This window comes from Pyrgilauda ruficollis, unplaced genomic scaffold (assembly GCF_017590135.1).
Source record: "Pyrgilauda ruficollis isolate IOZ18807 unplaced genomic scaffold, ASM1759013v1 scaffold106, whole genome shotgun sequence".
Classification (NCBI taxonomy): domain Eukaryota; kingdom Metazoa; phylum Chordata; class Aves; order Passeriformes; family Passeridae; genus Pyrgilauda; species Pyrgilauda ruficollis.
In genome coordinates this window covers 1,443,020-1,462,231 of record NW_024508766.1, presented here as the reverse complement: position 1 = coordinate 1,462,231, position 19,212 = coordinate 1,443,020, and the positions used below count along the sequence as shown (strand labels likewise).

General features: G+C 38.6%; 2 protein-coding genes across 3 annotated transcripts in view; one reads left to right on the top strand and one right to left on the bottom strand.

Moving 5' to 3' along the window:
• The window catches only part of IDUA (alpha-L-iduronidase), a 46,188-nt gene that overhangs the window by 8,671 nt on the left and 18,305 nt on the right, over positions 1 to 19,212 (top strand). The window lies entirely within an intron of this gene.
• SLC26A1 (solute carrier family 26 member 1) lies at positions 743 to 10,896 on the bottom strand. Its single transcript, XM_041470759.1, is given in 4 exon segments — positions 743 to 2,263; positions 3,600 to 4,241; positions 4,243 to 4,251; positions 10,807 to 10,896. Coding segments are annotated over 4 exon segments (2,262 nt in total).

The window sequence follows — 19,212 nt, the reverse complement described above, 5'->3', positions numbered from 1 at the left end:
TACAAATTTGCACATCAGAGTCATATTTCTTCCAGCATGATTAGGGGTATCACAGCCTTCAGTAACTAATTATGACAGATTTAATCCAATAGAATGGATGAATCCTGTAACTCCAAAGCCAGCAACTTTTGCAAATGGTCATTTTGAGAGTAACCTGTGATGGATTATAATTTCTTCTCCTGTGGCAGATTGTGCTATTAAGCTTGTGTGATCAAGGAGGAGAGATATTCTACATTCCACAATATTTTATACATTTTATTTTTGTGCAAACAGTGGGGACTTGTCTAGGAGTACATGTAGAATGACTGGAAGGAATAGGGCCTTGCAAGCCACAGTTTAAACAATTATGTATCCAGAATGCTCTATTGATTGCACTTTCGTGGAAGTGGCTTAGCCTTGACACAAACCAGCCATTAAATCACTGGGTGAGCAACACTGGGTAGGCCTTCCACCACAGCTGTCCCCTAACATCCATGTTGGGTCATAAATGATCATGGTATGATGGACAAGTCAATCTGAAACTGCCATTGCCTGCATTTTAAAGTGAAGGTGGTGGTCTGACCTTTCCATGCTTGTCCTGGACTGCCTCCCCAGTGGCTGCCCTGTGTAGCATATGACATAATGTGGAACTCTCTGGGGGGAATGGCTTTACACGGCCAACAGTGTGTCTGATAATTTACTTGTTGCAAACTACCCCTGTCTAGCTGTCACTTTGTACTGAATCATCAGGGAAGACACGGGCTTAAACTGAGCAGTCTGCTGGAAGCTTTTGGTCTTTTGCAAACAGCACAGCATTATGTATACTGTAGAATAGCATTTCCTGCATACATCCAAAATCCTTTCCAAAGTAACCCCCTCTTTTCAGAGAGTCTATCACTGAGGGATTGCAGCAAGCCAGGAGAACAGAAATGTTTAAATTCTTGTAGTCTTTCAGGATTTCCTTCAAAGTATTAACTCCAGTTGTGTCCAAAAATGAGATGGAAGAGCAATCGATAACAAGGGCTTGGAAATCAATTTGCTTAGGAACTAGTTGCAAAGTGGTTTCTCCGATGCCCAGTCCATTAGCGGTTCTGTGATTTCCCTTTTTCAGATGCTGCTTTTCCTTCTTCTCATATTTCTTTCTCCTAGCAGCTTCTAGGTTAGGATCTAAATTGGTCAATCTGTACAGAGACTTTAGGAAGTAGTTTCTATTTGCATAGTAAAGTGGCGCCTCAAAGCGAAATATCTTGACCTTTGGAACAGTAGAGAGATTTTCATATTCTAAGTCATCTTCATAAAAGCTTGTGTCTTGAATCTGACCGAGCAGGGCTGTCCGTGGCCGCTGGGTCCGAACAATTATGCATAACATGGAGAAAACAATGCCAACCAACAGCCCTATTTCTGTGCTGACCAAGGCAGAGGCAGCCATGGTAACTACCCAAACAAGTGTGTCCACCTTATTCATACAGTACCGTGCTGGCACATCTCGGAACTTCCTCAGGGCTCCTCGAAGGCTCACAATGATAATACAAGCCAGGACACACTTCTGCAAGGAGTAGAAGAGTGGTGCCAGGAAGAGCAACACCAGCAAAACCACCATTGCACTAATTACTCCAGAGATTTGAGTCTGGCAGCCTGTAGATGTTTTGACGAGTGTTTTTGCCAAAGCTGCACTGGTTGCAAAAGAGTGGAAGAAGGAAGGAATGATGTTGCAGAACCCCACAGCAAACATTTCCTGATTGGCTCGGATGGTGTAAGCATATTTCTTTGCAAACATTTCAGAAAGGGATACAGTGAAGACGAAACTGACTATGGCAAGAGGCAAAGCATCTAGAGCAACTCGGAGCATTAAGTTGAACTCTGGTACCTTCGGAGGGATAAATCCTGTTGGAATAGCTCCAGAAACACTGGATGCATACACTTCATTTAACTTACCGTAGTGTGACACCAGTGTTGCCACAACTATAACTACCAGCTCTGTGGGAAGAGGAAATTTCAGTTTATGCTTATACCGATCTCCGAGTTCCTTAGCAGTGACCAGCACCACGATACAAATGGCACTTGTGATGACATCACAAAGGTTAGCCTGAGAAATATTCCGGAATATGTTAATCCAGGTAATAACCAGCATCCCATGCCCTTGGCTACGTGGAATTTTTATTCCAATAAGATACTTCACTTGAGCTGTTAAAATGGTTAAGGAAGCACCAGTTGCAAAGCCATCTAGTACGGACTCAGATAGGTACATAGATACGAAACCTAGACGGAAGATCCCCATTAGAACCTGAGGAAACAGAAAAAGAAAAAGAAACCATGAGATGTAACCGGTGCTGCAAATAGTTAGGTACAGATCGGGGAGAGCTAGCTGGAGGCCAGTAGTATTTGGCTATTTCATTCTTGAAACAGGAATTATCCTTTTTTGTTTCCAGCCTGCTTTTAAAATGTGATTCCATTTATTGTTGTGGAATGCTACAAACCCAAGAGGTGAATGAGGGGTTTGAGACAGGGTGGTCAGTCACACATTTGTCTGAAGTGACTCCACTGAAATGGCTTGCCTGAATTTTATTCCCTATGCAAAAAAGTAGTGGGTCCAAAATATTTCTCTTATACCAAAGTCAGTTTTCCTTTTTTTCTGTCTTAAAGTGAATAAAGTTAAAATGTATGGCCTTTTCCTTGTAAACAAAACTTGAATAAGATCCCTACTTTAGCTTTTGCATTAAGCAGCTTTTAATTTTAGCCCTGTGGACAGAAGGGAAAATGGAGCACAGATTGCCTTTGTGGCATGCCTAAGATCAGAAGTGTCAGAACAGCTCACAAACTCCATGATTCTGTCCATCCATAGCTAGTTGATTCTACTTAGATGGTTTTAGAAAATACAACTTCACAAGGGCATTTTTTTGTTCATATATGTGACCTGAAGCTTCTTACTACAACAGGAAGATAGCTAGCTCTTTCTGCATTCATACACACACACACACACACACACACACACACACACACACACACAGAGTTAATAGAGAAGTATGTACATGATGCTTCCTTCTGTGCTCTCTTGATATCCTTGTTGACAAGTGTCAAGGAGTCCAGCACAGCCATTGTCGGAAAAATGGGTTAGTCAGTGTATTTCTCCTCTTGTCCTTTCTTTGAATTATCTTTTGGACAGCAGTTTGGTAGAGCACAGCACTCTCCACCAAAACACTGAGCTGCGCATTCTGAACTTGGAGAAGTAGTTGAGTAGGTATACACCTCTATTAAAATATCCAGGGAAAAAGTTATTTCTTCCTTTTTAAGTACACAGCTAGCTGGGCATTTCCTATATCTGTACTGGGCTTCATTATCTCATGAAAACAACAAGGCCAAGGAGCAGAAGAGTATCAAAACAGTGTTAATGGTCTTTCAGAAGACTCTTGTTTTGCCTGTGTTTGCTAGCAACTAAGAAAACTGCCTGCCTCATGTTGTCTCTGAGTTGCCTACCATTAGGCTTCCTGGAGAAACAGCCCAAAGTACATTCAAATGAACTGATGATGTATCTCATTGAAAGACAGTCAAGCCAAAGCTTAGGTCATGTAAAAAACTTCAGGAACTTCATACCTTGCCTCTGGATGTCAGCAACCACTTACCTGATACACTCCAGCCATGAATGTCAAGGCTGTAGCAATGCCAATGGCGTAGCACTCTTTCCCACACTCGGCATTTATCCCCACAATGGTAAGGTTGAAGGCAGTTATGTTGGACAGATTGTCATTCTGCAGAGAGCCATCACCTGAGGCTGGTGGGGCATCATCATTCAAGTCAAACCCAGCCAAGAGAAGTTCTCGGTCCACAACTTGTCCCACCATTAAGCTTATCAAGCTGAAAATACCAACTGAGACGTGACGGGATGTGCCCATTAAGAAGTAGATGATGTTGGCAAAGAAGGATGTGTAAAGGCTATAAATGGGCTTCAGACCTGCCAGCAGTGAGTATGCAATTGCCTGGGGCACCAAAATGATTCCAATCACTAACCCAGACATAATATCCCCCCAAATGTACTCTTTGCATCGGTACTTGGGAAGCCATCGTAAAACAGGAAAGAAGTCCATAAGGAAGTTCTTCAGCTTCTGTGGTGTGCAGGAGCAGCTCTTTCTCAGCTTTGCTAGCATGATTTCTTTCCTGTTAATCTTGACATGAGTCTTTCTTTTCATGAGAAAGCAGGATGAGGTGTTGTTTTCCATTCTGGTAGCCTCAAGTGGTCTTTCCATTTTCCCAGTGTTTACGTCATTTAATGTGTTCCTGCAAAGTGAAGAAAACCTCTGTCAGGTTACAATTCGTGAAGGTTTCTTTAACACAGTCACTTAACACTAAAAGTTTGTCTCTTGATTTTGCTTTTAAGGAAGCATCATCCCAACAAGAACACTCTCATAGGGCTCCAGTGACGCATGAGGCTAAGAAATAAATCATAAAGGTCTTTGTGACCAGAAGTAGGACTTGATGGTGTGAAACAAATATGTGCTAGTGAGGTAGGTTGTAGTGTTTCTGTATAGTGAGTACATCTTGTAATCATTGATTAATAACTCTCATGGGGTATAATGATCTGTCACTGCAGTTGTCATCAATGTAGAGGAGAAAAATGTTGCTGGTAGAGCCTGTAAAGCAAAGTTTTCTGGATAGCAACAGTTTATGTACATATTTTTTCTTACACAAAAAATATGTACATAAACAATTGATAGACGCTTTGTAGCTGCTACATAACATTAACCTGTTGGATTGTAGATTGTTTCAACGTGCAACTTCTGGTAATAAATACCTCCTCACAGATACCACCATATTGGCAACATACAGACCAAGTACCATGATGTTACCACGTTGGAAGAGTGCTACATGTTATTATTTTCATGTTTAAACCCATGGTTACCCAACTTTGTTCTGCCAGTAATGAGATGCAGCAAATAATTATATGTACAGCAGAACAAACACAGCAGTGTTTCCTATGGTTCTCCTGATTGTTTTCTAGTATGTGATGGCTGGGATGATTTGTATTCCCCTGATGGGATGCTTTTGATGTCTCTTGCCTCAATGGACACAACTGTTTTCACCAAACTCTATTTCTGGGTTTTTATTCAATTGTCAAATTAAATTGAAATTAGCTTAGCGCATTCATAAGTAATTTTGGGGTAGATGGGAACATACTAAGAGGCAAAACATGCAAGTGTCCTAACTTACATAACTAAAAATATAAAATAGGAACACACAGGTGGAAAATGTTAAACAGGCTATGCCAAGTGGCAAATCTTTTCTGGTTATCAGTAGAGAGAAACAAGAGACTTCTGTGTGAGGATGCCCATGTAAGAGTAGTGGGAGATAAGGAGTGACTCGTACTGATCTAGATGAAACAGTATGTGCTAATACAACAATATGCAGAACTTTTAGGAAAGCAGACCTTCTCTAGGCTCAGCCTCTCACAATGTCATTAATAGCCAGGATCTCTGCATCAGAGCTGTTTGGTGCCAGGAGTGACATTGCCATAGTGTCAAAGCTTGTCTTCACTTAAAAGTGAAAGCTGTTTCTTTCTTCTTTCAGTGTTTAGTGACAGACTCTGTACCCATCAGTTTCATAAAACTTGAAGTAAACCTACTGGCAGAGTATTCTCTTGGTAAATTTTAATGGTTTAAACAATTTGTACATAGTTTAGATGCAACTGACAGAATTCTCTGTAAATTTCCTGGGGTTTTTTTGGTGTTAATAAGAACATTTTGATTGTTAGGTAACAGCCTGTTGAGGTGTAGAATTCTGAATTTAGAAAAAGTGTTAATGAGTCCAACTGGAAACATAATTGAAAAGCAAAAGAACAGATTTTCGATAGCCTGTAGGCTTTTGTCCTGGAGCAGTCCAAACTGAGAGTAGCTTATTAGAAAGTCTTTTGTCTATCCTGCTTAGAAATAGTTTTCAAGATTTTAATAATTACATTTTGCCACCAGATTTCAAATAATAATAAGATTATGATACGTCTTTTACTAGAGTAGAAATTTTAAACAAGTTCCCAGGTATTATGATACAGCATACAGATAAGTGATACAGCATGATTTCTAAGGCTTTTCTGATTTCTAGAGCAAAGTTTAACCACAATTCAAAGCAGGATGTTCAGGTGTTATAGCTGATTTATAACTTAGTAAAAGGCAGAGTAGAGATTCTTGCTAGAAATATGTGGACTGATTGTCCAAGTTGAAAAGAACCTGCATAGAAGTCTAAACATATGTTTAAAAATTATCAGAGTTTTATCCATCCCAATTACATAAATCCATTTTAGCTCCCATTGCATACATTTCTTTGTGTTTGTAAGTAAGGTTTATTTCCATCATAAGGGAACACTAATTACAATTTAATATAATTATAAAGATCCATGTCCATTCTTTATCAGTGCTAAGTTTACTTTAGACTCTAATGTACTGCACAGTTTTGCTAGCCAAGATCTGCTTGGACAGGAAAATAGTTTGGATCTAGTCTTTGTTAGAATGCAAAGGTGACAGAAAAGATAAATGAAGTTGCAACACCAGGTGAAGTACTTAGGAGCATATGAATAAAGTTAACATATACAGAATGCTAACAAGTATAATAAAGGCACTCATTTTTAAAAGGCAAAATCCCAATACTTCCTGTCTTACCTAAATTAGTTTGGAGAATGAGAGGCTTGTGCATCAGGACAGCAAGTCCTTATTTAAATGCCACTCACTTCTTACAGCCAAGTGAATTCAGCCAGCCAGGAAATACTATTGTGCCCTTGCTTGACATACTTAAAAGCTAGTGGGCAGTTCAATATCCAGTGAGTGCTTTTTATAGGCCACATAAAAAAGATTGCATCAGCTTCTGTACACTAGGCTCATATATTTAATTGAATAGTTTCCTCTCTCTAATCTCATACAATTTACCTGGAAGTAATTTGGTATTTACAAAAGAAACCCATTACAATTCAGATGTGTGTGTTGTTTGAGCAGCTCCCTGAGGGATAAAAGTGATTTTTATTACATAAGATAATTTGCACATAATTTCTTTGGAAATCTATTATATATATTTGCTATACTGCCATACTGGATAATCAGAATAATAGCTTTTTGTAAAAAACAACCAAGCCTCCCCCACCTGCCACAAAAAAAAAAAAAAAAGTATTACAGTAAACTGTGTATCGTCTGTGTTCAAGCTGACAGTAAGTAATTTTCTTCAGTTTTTTCCCTGAAAATAAAGGTTTCCTTCCTGTAAGTAACTGTTTATTCTATTCTATATGCTTTCAAATTCCATGTCAAGTGAATGTGGTAGCTGTTAAGCAGTCAGCTCTCAACCTAGATTGGTAACCAGAAACTGTTAATGTTTAAAGTTTCCTTGTTGCTTTTGGAATGCAGTAAAGCCACACCAAATAAGGGCAGGAGCATTGTTATCAGCAACCCATTTTTTCAGCTGTGTAATCCAATAATTGCCAGGCTGTGATGCCTATAACTCATTGCTACACCTGGAGGAAGTGAGATTCCACCACAGATGTGTGCTATACCCTGTACACTTATGCAGCCTAGCAGAGCTTACAGCTTCCAATGTTCTTGCCATCTCCAAAGACAGAATGGAGGAGAGGAGATCTGTCTGCTGTTGAGCAGACTCCAGCCTTCTGATTCTGGCACTGGGATCCAGCACATTCTTCCAAAGTGGTAATACTTTGGAAGATACAAGCCCTAGTGGAGTCAGTAAGTGGATTCCTTTACTGGTTCACCCAATGACCCATTTTCAGCTTAGGCTACACTAAGAAATGGAAACCCAGTATTCTTTTTCTTCCTCCAGAACTCCACAGAACACAATGTTTGCATGTTATTAAAATCATCATTTGCTGAAAGAGCTGTTCTTAACAGGGCTGCACAGATGAAACAGCACATAGCATAAGACATCTTAGTTCCTTGCACTTGACTTCAAAATTGGAACAACTGTTTAAACAAGTGAAAGTTGACTTGTGTGCACATTCATGTATATGTGTTACATTCATATAATTACAACAGAAAGTAGTCTTGGTTATTTTTAATTGTACTTTTATGTTTGGAATCTTCACAGTGAAGTTTTTTCAAGTTTCCCTTGACCATATGAGCAAAAGCAATTGAGCAGAGCCTTGTCTGAACGACTCATTCTTTCAGGTTAAATACATTGACTCAATTTATTTTGTTAAAGAGAGAAACAAGGGAAAGAACCATTCAAGACAAACTGCTGACTTTCCAACTGGCCTTAGTTTCGTCTTTCTTCCTGTCTTTTCATCATGCCTGTAACCTGACAAAATCTCTCTGCAGGGGAAGAAACATTCATCACAGTATGTTCATGTGAGATTTTTCTTTGCAGCTTCTTTGGCAGGCAGTTTCTCCTACTACATGTATAACCATTCTGAATGGATAAGTTGTTCTTTGGGAAACAGCACAACCCCTAAAAACTTCATTCTTTTGCATCCTTTTGCTTCCCCATCCTGGATTGTCCACCAAAAAATCTGAAGCTGTGTCTCTGTAAAGCCCTGGAGGGAGTAGCAAGGGTGAGCCTGTCTCCCTATGTAGAGATATTTTAAATGCTTTATTTAGAACAGAAGTCAGATGGTATCACAGCTCTATAGTATAATTGCTCACTTGCTGAAATAGTGATTTCAAGTGTAGGTGAGGATAGAGCCATTTAAAGAGTTTAAGCCAAGTGACGTTTGCTGTTTTCTCCGTGTTTGAACTATGAAAAATCCACTAAAAACGAATGTGGTTAGGGTGGGTTTTGTATTTATTTGTTGCATAACTCACTGAAAAATGAGAGACATCAGTCTAGTTAAACATTTGATTGGAAACACAGGTGTTGAGTTGTTCATGTTGCTTATCTTTGGTATCAGAAACCTTTTCTGTCTCATAGAAATCTTTCTTGGCTGTAATGGCTATGATTACATTACTGTTCTGGTTTTGAGCAATGACACAATTTTGAAAAAGCTCCTTGGTTAGGCTCATTTATGGTGCGTAGATTCAATGTACAGGGGTGTGTTATTCTTGCAAACTGGATTTTTTTTTCAGAGGAAGGCATCTAGAAACTATGTCCCAGTGCACTTTGACCCTTTATGGTGGCATAAAAACCTAAGCCAGCAATTGGTGCTTTGGACATATTTGAGCAGATGCGAGGAATACATTTAGTTTGTGAGAACTGACTAGTCTGAAATAAAGTCTGCTGAGCTACATATAATATAAGACAATATGGCTTTAGCACCTATTGCTTTGATTTATTAATCTTTTGTTCTGCAGGGTTACTTAGATATGTCAGCATAACCTAAAAGTTTTAGGAGTCATCAGGTGCTAAAACAGAACAAGTGAGAGGAATGTTTCTCTCTGCCTTGCGTTAGCTATTGTATTTTCATCTTTAGAACTAAGATGTACTTGGAAGCAAACTTAAGCAAGGTGCCAGCAATCAAAACCATTTATTTATGGAGTGACCCAGCAAGCTGTCAGACTACAGGCACAGAACATGGCAATGCCTTGTGGAAAAATCATATCAAACTTGTTAGGTTTCATTAGTTTTTTCACTATATAGGGGTAAAATATTATTGCTTCAAAGCATTTTTGTGTTGAGTTTCAATGTTATGCTAATTCAAATGTCAAAGAGGAAATAGCATTCCAGCTTAGTGGTCTCTACAAGTCAGGAAAGCCAGATCATATCCTCTACGAATTAAACTACTATACTAAGGAGAGATTTATTCTGAGAGTTTTTCAGATTTCTAATTAAAATCTCCAATTCAGAATTTTTATTTTCAACTGTAAATTGGTTTAGGGTTTTCCAGGCAAGTCTTTGTTAAATGCCTGCATTCACCAGCAGCTGTGATTCAAGTCTTGTTTTCCCAAGAATTCTCAGTTCCATATCCCAGTGGGTAAGGTGACAGCCACTGACAGGTAACAATCCCAGAGCTGCTGAGAAGAGGCTACAGTGGAACTCGTGCAGTTGGCCAGCACCTGTTGTTAAGGCTGGCCCATCAAGATCATCTCTGAGAATGGTCATACATGCAGATACATGGTCAAATAGTTTCACTCATTCTGCAGAGACAGTTTTTGTGCAAGGATTCCAGAAAATACTGATCTAATTATTGACATGCTCTTGAAGGCAAGACAGCATTATTCTTCTGGAAAGTCTTAGAACATGAACACTAAAAAGGCATTTCCTGTGGATTCAAAAAACATTCCTAAAAATCAGATTTTTTGCTTTTGGGAAAGTAGCTGTTTCAAAGTGAAAGTCTGTTATTTAAAAAAAAAAAGAAGTCTTTCAAGATGGCTTTTCAAGACCCTGGTCATCATTGATGAAGTTAAATACTAAGCTCTGTGTTCTGCCCTGTGGTTTTGCTGCATATTGTTTCACCATACTAAGCTGTCACAGAGAAAACCAAGTTGATAGTCCATTCTCATGGTTTTTCTGTTGTTTTCTGTGGCATCTTGTGTTTACTACATGCAATAAGGACAGTGTTTTGGAAACACTTTTTTGTACTTAAGCACTAAGAAAATGGCCTCAGTTTCAATATCAATGTAGTACTTTGAGAAAAAAAGATAAGCCTAGTATATGCAATTTTCTTAAAAAGAATAAAAACTAACCAAATGGTTGAACTCTTGGATGAGGGTTGCAGGAAAAATAATTGCTGTACCATTTACAACTGACTGTATGCTTTACAAACTTTTGCCCAGTGTCTACCTTATAAGCAATATTTATGAACAACAACATAATAATAAACAAAAAACACCAACGGCACAAAGTAAAGCAAGTGAAAAGAAGCAAAGAACAAATTGACCTGAATTCAGAGGCACTGGAAGGGAGACAATCTCTTACCTGGATAGCTTTTTGACAGGAATGTAGCAGCTCTGTTTTTGCACATTGGAATGAATGGAAGTCTTCAGCCAGACATCACTCTATTTGCATAAAGGATAATTATTAGCTAAATATTCCTTAATGTAAGAATGTGTTGTTGTGGAATCTTGATCTTGGTGTTTGGTAGCGTGTTGTCACTTGTATCACTTTGTAAAGCTGGATATATATGTATCGCTAGGTGAGGATTTGAGTTTAAATAATGCATAAGATTATTAATTAACTAGCACTGATCCAAAAGTTGTGCTGAGTTCAGGCTAGCACATCTCTGACCTTTGAAGCTGCTTCTCGTCTGAAATTTGATCTGGTTTATGCATCCTCATGTAGCATTAGCTTTTGATTTTACATGTTCAAGGTGTATGAATAGAACTTCCGTCTTACTTGAGATTTGTGTCCTTTGCAGGCTGGAATAAGTCCTGTTCTGCTCAGTGCATAGGATGGGAGAACTGGAGGTCAGAGTTCTTTTTCTACATGTCAGCACATTCAGATCACAATATTTTTTGCTTCTCTGTAAACCAAAGACTTCATAATGTAGGCAGATCAGAAGGACAAAGATGGACTTCTGTTGAAAGTCTACTTCATTCTTGTGAGGTATATAAATCACCAAGTTCCCTCTCAGTTATCTTAGATCTTTGTGCAAGTGCAGACCTATCCAAGTGATAAATGACATCCATCTCCTCCCCTTGACAAAGGTGATTGGTAATGTTTAATGGTTGCTAAGCAGTGTGGATTAACAGGTTGGGCACAAGGCCACGACCTGTAGGGACTGTATTCAGCTGGCCTACAAGCTAAGGGGTGAGCAGATGGGTCTATTTCTCAGCCAAGCAAGAAGACGAACTGGCATGCATGGTAAGTATCTGAGATGGGAATTGAAAGGTCACAAAAAGACTGTGTTGTTGGCACACAAGCATGACTAGAGCAGGCCAGGTTTCAACGTTGTCTTTTATCCCCGCGCAAAAAGTTGTTTGCTGCTCTTTAGAAGTAAGAAGGAAACATAAAAATTTTGTAAATGAAAAGTCAAAACTTAGGCAAGGGATGAGTAGAAATAGCTGTGATGTTAAAGTGGTCATGGATTCTTAAAACTACTGGCTACTACCAGGAGCTTAGAATTGGTGGTAGTAGTTGTGATGTTCTAAATCCAAAATTTAAAGAAGGTAATTTCACTCTTACCAAAATCCTGTTGCTTGCTTCTTTGTTATGGAAGATCTTGTCAACCACTCCTTCACTTTCCCCTTTGCTAAAGTACCTCCTAGAAAAAAGGGGATGCAGTAGTACACCTTACGAATTTTGCACGCTGATCACAAAGATAGTGTGTTCCTTTGGTTTTGTGCTCTACAGAATAGAAGATTTCACTGCTTCTGTTAATTTAATTTTAGCCTTGAGGTATTTCTTCATTAAAAATAAAGTGACTTAAACTCAAGTTTCTCAAATTCATCCTTTTGTCCATTTTACTGTCTAAATCTTAGAACCAAGAGTTACCATGTTTGGTGACCTCCTAAAATGTGTTTGCCATCTGCTTCAGTACCTAAATAAATTTTTTCTCCTTTTCAACTCCTGTCCAATATTTGGAAATTCTGTTACTTTTGGTATTTGCAGTATTGGAATTTGCAGAATAATTGGGGTTTGCCCACTTCACGATTTTTTTGACAGAGACCCCTCTGCATTTCTCTCCAACAGCACTTTTCCCAATATCAGGCTCCTAGGAGAAAGGAGGATATTACTGTATCATTATCACTTGACCCCTTCCATATAAAGTTGCTTATAACTTTGTTTTGCCTCAAGCTAGCCTAAAAATAGCGCTTTGAAATCTAAAAGAAAGAATGAAACTTCAAATACTAATTCTGAACATTTTTTTGGTACAGTACAGTGCCAATGAGGCTGAATGTCTCTGGACAGGACAGTTCCACATGGGAAAAAAATTGACAAAATAAAGCAATCTCTCATTCTATCTGTATACATTTTGAAAATTATATAGTTTTGACAGAGCTGTGTTTTATGATGAACAAGATTTACAAAAATACTGACAGCAGAAGTTTCATTAATGGATTGTGGAGATGAGGGTTCATACTTCATTACGTGAAGTCATTCATCAAGGCTTCAGTCCAGCAATAATTCTGAGTGGGCTGGTCCCGCCATCCTGGTTGAATTCCACTGACACTAACACCCAGTTCTAAAAGTGCTGTCTTTCCTTGTCAGCTGCTGAGTAGTGAAACAGTGGTATCTGGCCAAAACAGCTGAAAGAGGTACTGCAGTGAAACACCTATCTCTAAGAATAGAAACTACAGTAGAAAAGAATGACAAACATTGACCATTAATTTTGAGTTTACAGATGATTTTTGTTTGTATGACTTACTATTTATCTTTATGAACAGATGCACAGTTTCAGTTGCTTAAAAAACTGTAAAGATTTAAAAGCAGAATTGAACAAAAGTATTTATGAAATAAATTATGTAAAGACATAAAATATATTTGACATTGTTAACACATTTACTTGAGGATTTTCAGATGATCTCAGAAAAATTCGTGGCATTGCTGCATACAATTCAAATCCAGTAACCTAACTGTTAAAAAATTAATGCTAAATTAGTCACATACAGACAGTTAATCTCAGAATCATAGTTAAAAGTGTTTGTTTACTGGGTCACAGTCAATAATACCAAATCTTCAAAAGTACATAGTCCAAATGGAATAGGCATGTGCTTCCTTCTGTGCAAATGTCGGAAGTTCAGAAATTCAGTGAATTAAAAAAACTCTTAAACCCAATGCCTGCATTGTTTAAAATGCTCTCAGGCATTTAAGCACATCAAGTAGGTGATGTGCCTAAAAAGCACGCATTTGGTTGCATTTTAATAGGAAAGATGGGAGAACTGAAAGTAAGCATCCACTCCCTTCCAATCCACTATGCGCTGCATTCCGCATACCTTTTCTAGCTGTGACAAGTGCCTGGTGCAGTTGAAAGTGATGTATATATGTGGAGAGTCATGTTACTGATTTTTTTTTTAATGAAAAACTGTTGCACAGTTTCCAGGAGAAACTGAGATCTTCACGATTCAGTGCAGATGTGTATGTTCAAAATCGAGGAAGGCTGTCATTCAGCATGCATGCCCTTTCTATTTCCCACTACAAACGCAGAACCAATGGATTAGCACTTACCAAAGGCACAAAGTAGATGCAGTAGTTCCACAGCCGTTCTCGTATCAGCACCCAGTAGCACAGTACCTCAGGATCACAGCTTTCTATAAGAATAGATTAGAAATTTTATCATTATATAGTGCAGGCCTTTCCAATTGGGTATTGTTCTCATTATGTTTACAGTGAGATAATATAAATAAACACTAGCACTTGAAAAATCTTTGTCCTGTAGAGTGTAACCACAGATAAAAGATTAAAATCATTACATTACAGAAGCTGGTAACCTCTGACTTCTTACTAATCTCTGCTATTCTGCTTTAATAGAGCTGTTTACACTGTGTGGAGTTCAAATAGAATTGCAGTCCTGATATAGCTTTCTACAGTCTTTTTAACTGGGGTTTTCAGGGACTTTATATACTAACTTTAATTAGATGAAAAAAATACTCTTAATGTGTTAAATGAGATTAGGGCAGGAGGTATGTGGAACTGTCCTTACACTTAGTGCTTAGTTGTCAATGGTCACTAATTGAGGTTTGGCCTTTGAAAAAGCATTTTTATTGAAATAAATCATGAAGGGGGTCTAGCTGAGAAATCTTACATATAGGAAGAATTTACATATATCAGCTGACATTGAGTGTAAAATGTCTGAGCTTTCCTGCCTTCTAAGGAAAACTCCTGTTGTTTCATCTCCAGACAGCCAGGACTGTAGCACCAAAGCCTGCTTATTGATGAAGATGAATATTACTACTGATATTTGTATATCATAGAGGCAAATTTAATATAGCAAGGATAGTCTCTGTGGAATTCTGAAGCTTGTTCACACATTCCTTGAAACTGTATGTAATCTTAACTGGATATTGACAACCAGTTTCTGGATGCAAAGAAAATAGATTATTTCTTCCTGCATTGTGAAGTAAATTTTCATTTTTCATAAACACAGAATGTAATGCATCTTTATATTGAAAGGGGAGATATTTTTCATATGAGTGGAAGTTTTTCAGGATGGGAGAGGAAAAAGGGTAATACATGAACATGAAGATCATGGAATGTAAGAGCTATCCATACTGTATTTAATAATACACCACTAGTCTAAATTGTAATGCCAAACCCAGGTTCAAAATATAATTATCAGATCTCACTTTGTAGAGACTTTTAGGTTTGTATCTCATCTAAAACTATCTATAAATGCAGCTGGCTAGTTTTGCCTCCTTAATTGTAAGAAGTTTAATGTTTTATACTTGAGAATGAAGAGCAGACACTGGCATGCCATTTAAAAAGCTGCACCCTCAAGATTATCTTCTAGTGGTCATTTGTCAGTTCTGTAGTACTCAGAAACCACTCATCACAAAAATTCTTCATGATTAAGAGCAAGACATGGAAGGCATGTTCATTTTGCCTTTTTACCATCAGAAGCTATTAAACATTAGTATGTTAGAAAATAAACTTGGTATCATTTTGCAAACAAGTGACATATTCAAGTTAGTCATAAAGTTGCACATGGGGAATCCAGGATTGATAGAGAAAGACAGACCTGAAACTACATCTGATGTGCAAAATAGATCCAGCAGCTGTCGGACTTTATCAGACTGTCTGTATTTTAGATGTAAAAGAAGTACATCAGCTGAGAAATCTAGCTGCAAATCTTCACACCTTCAGAATTTACCTCCATGTTTTTCTTTTCTTAGACTGTTGGTCTGTCCATTTACATGCTCCTTAGTACACATCTTGACAAGTGAAAAAAAGTTTTGAGAATGGAAAAAGTTAAAATACCTGGTAAAAGTAGTATATTGTGCATTATTGCAAAATTTCGGGTCCAGTTACAGTATGTGCATGAGCAAGCAAAGTGCTTCTAAGAGCACACTAAGTAAAGCATTGCTGAACTTGTTCATAGGTTCTTGTTGCATATTTAGCAGCAGGGAGGGCAATAATTTCTTCTCAATGTTATGATTTACACAACAGTAAATAAGCTATTTTCAGTGATATAGATGGAATCACATACTTTTGGACTGTATTTCCTTGTATAGTTAGCAGCAAAATAATAGATGGAGCATAAACAGCAAATAAAGATGTGAACATAAAGAGGTGATAATAACAGAACTGTGAAACGAAAATGGTAAGTCAAATATGTACCATGGAGGCTGATTTCAGAAGGTGCAGTATTGTGTGTACTTGGATTAGAATGCTGGATGCATACAGAGAACTGTTCTGTCACTGCTTGGGAAGAAAAGTTCAGTGACAACTTTCCCAGGCAGTGCCAAAAGGAGTTATGTGCTTAAAGTAAGCTAGTTTTAGCATTTGGTCATGTTTTCTCTTCCTTGTGCATTTTTAGTCTTCATTATTGATTTAGTCTCCCTGTCACTTCATGTCAAAACTTTTGCTTATAGGTGACTTTATTTGGACTTCGATCATCAAGGGCAGCATCAAACCATGGTGAACATTTTACTTGTAGCCAAGTGTTATGCAGAAGGAAATCAATCAGTTTCATACATCAAACTCAATCAGAAAGGTATCCTCTAGCAGTCAGCGCACATACAGTGACTGAACCTTTCAGTCACTTGCAAAGCCTTTAAATTTGTAGTGAAGAATCAGCTGAAAAGCATTTTCTGCTATTTCACTTTATTATTTAATAGTTCCCTTTGCAAATGAATGTGAACATAGCAAACCTGAACAAGGGATCACAGGGACACTGAATTGTCCATGCCTAAGTGATCTGATTGGCTATGTTCACATGTCTAGAGAGGTCAGATACTAAAATAGCATGTACCTTTGCCTAAATTGCTTCTACAGACTGTTTCCCTTTTTACGTCTGGAATTTGTTTTAAAGGGGAAGGGGGATGTGGGGGGGAGTAGAGACACAACAGTCTTAACAATATTTTCCGAGGCTAACTCACCTCGGCACAGGAAGCTGTTGGTGCTTTGTCTGTCTCTCTCTTCCCCTCACACACAGCACGCTCACTGCTGAAAGGACTGAGGCTATGCTCACAAAAGCAGGCTGAGTAAGAAATGGAAAATCATAGGCCGTGATTAGCATCAGCTTGAAAACATCCATTGTTTGCTTGCAATTCTGTGCCTGTGAATTTCAGCCAGATCACAGCAAGGATTTTGTGAGTTGCTTTGCAAGGTGAAGCTCAAACACTGCTGATTTCAAAGAGCAGAGATGCTTATTAAGATGCTGCATAAATCAAAGTCAGTTCTATTTTTATGTTTTTAAAAAAATAGAAAGATTCAGCTGAATGCACAGCCTCTTGGCTGGCTTGTAGAAGAGGCAGTGATTTCCAGTAAATAACAGCTGATGTATTCTCCATTTTTTGAAGCAGTTTATTCCTAAGTCACACGGATTCATACCCATCCTTCTTTTTGTGCGTGTTCCACACTGGTTGGTTGTGTGGATGGATTAACTGTGACAAGCTGTGACATCAGCAAAGGCTGGATGCTGCCTGGCTTTCTGATTTTGTAATGCATCCTCCTCTTTCTGCTGGGCTGACTCATTCCCGCTATAGGGTGACTGAATTGTGCAAAGCGTGGGCCAGCACCGACTGAAGTGGTGGGCATTATGCTTCTGTGCAGAGGCTGTGCCTTAATTGTAAAGCAAGCAGATTTTCCAACCCCGCTTACAAAAATGTTTGAGCTGAGAAGCAAATGCAGAAAAATATTAATGCTAATAAATAGACACAGAAGTGGTGAAATATACAGGTTATTTAGTGTGGATGTGATAGTCTCTGGCCTTTGAAAAAGCCTCTGTTTTAGGTTTTTAGTCAGCAAGGTATGTGAAAAACACAGGCAGTATTTTGTTTGGGGACCACCAGGGAGGAGGAATCAGTGTTCATCAGCCTGAAAACTATCAAGTTATCATGGTTATTTTGGATTATGGGGATTTTGTGAACAGGAGCCAATTTACTTTACCTGTGATGATCATGGGAAGTGAAAGCAGGTGGAACAAGAACAGGGTGGAAGCAGTTCTAGTGTGAATGAGTACTATATTGTTAGTTTCCACTCAGTTCAGGAGGGGGAAGTGTTGTTTAATTAATAACCCAGGAGTCTACTGATTTCTTAGTTATTAATGATCTTGTACTTAAACCTGAAATACCAGACTGGTAGGTTTTTTGGTTGACACTGATGAGACCTGAAGAGAACTGCTGAGAATTCAGCTTCTGGGTTATTCAGCCCTTTGTATGCTCTGAGGTAACATTTCAGTAGTGCTCACAGTTCCTTAGGATCCGCTTTTAAGGTCCAGAGGTTTCTTAAGTACTCAGCAGAACAAGAAGCTTATGTAGACAGTTGGTGGGTTTGGAGCAAACAAAGTCTTTGTAAAAACCTGATCTTTAAACTGGCTTCATTTCATTCCTCATATTTTCTGTCCAAAGCTTTTGACCTTCATCTTGTAAATGCTCTCCTCTTAAGCTTACATGCTTCCTTGTCCATTTAACAGCCTGTTCTGGCTAAAAGCAGGACAGGTACTTCTGAAGACCATTCCTTCTGGGGCACCTTGTAGCAGAAAGAATTTGAAATGGCATAGATTACTGTTGTTTGTTCCCCCAACAGTAACTGTTGAGGGAACCTTTGGAAGTTTGTTGTTTGCTTGCAGTGAACACCTTGACTTTAGGCACTAATGTCCTTTCCAGGGTAGATGGACACTTGTGTGTTCTGGAGTTTTATGATCCATAAAATGACATCATGGATTCCAGAAAGGTGGTAAGCAATTGCTTGGGACACTGTATCTACGGATCCTCCTTATTGTAATAACTTACTTCAAGAACTGTTTTCATTTCATTTAGTCTTGAGAGGGGGAATTTAATTATCATGCATATTTACATTCATCAAGAACAATGGTGATGGTGTTACCATTGGTCCACATCCTGGACCTGGACACTGGACAAGAGTGATTGCAGGAACCCCCTTACAAGGGTGGGCAAAGATGGTCTGGCACACAGCTAAGGATCTTTATCAGATGAATAATGGTATGTAATATGATCATTATCTCAGCAGAAGTACTAGATACTGCCACAGCAAGGTGGTCTCTTACACTGCACTGTTGCTTCTCTAAGATTGTAATACAGAAAAACTTCATTGGAGAAAGGGGATTTTTAGGTGACTCCTTCATGGAGTCCACCTTCCAAGTGTGAGGTTAGCCAACAGCCTGCTGAAAAATTTTACAGATGTGAGTTGCATCTCTCCTCTGCTACCACCTTGTGCCAGTTTTCTGTCCCTGCTTCTTGACTACATTTGGAACTAGGTGAG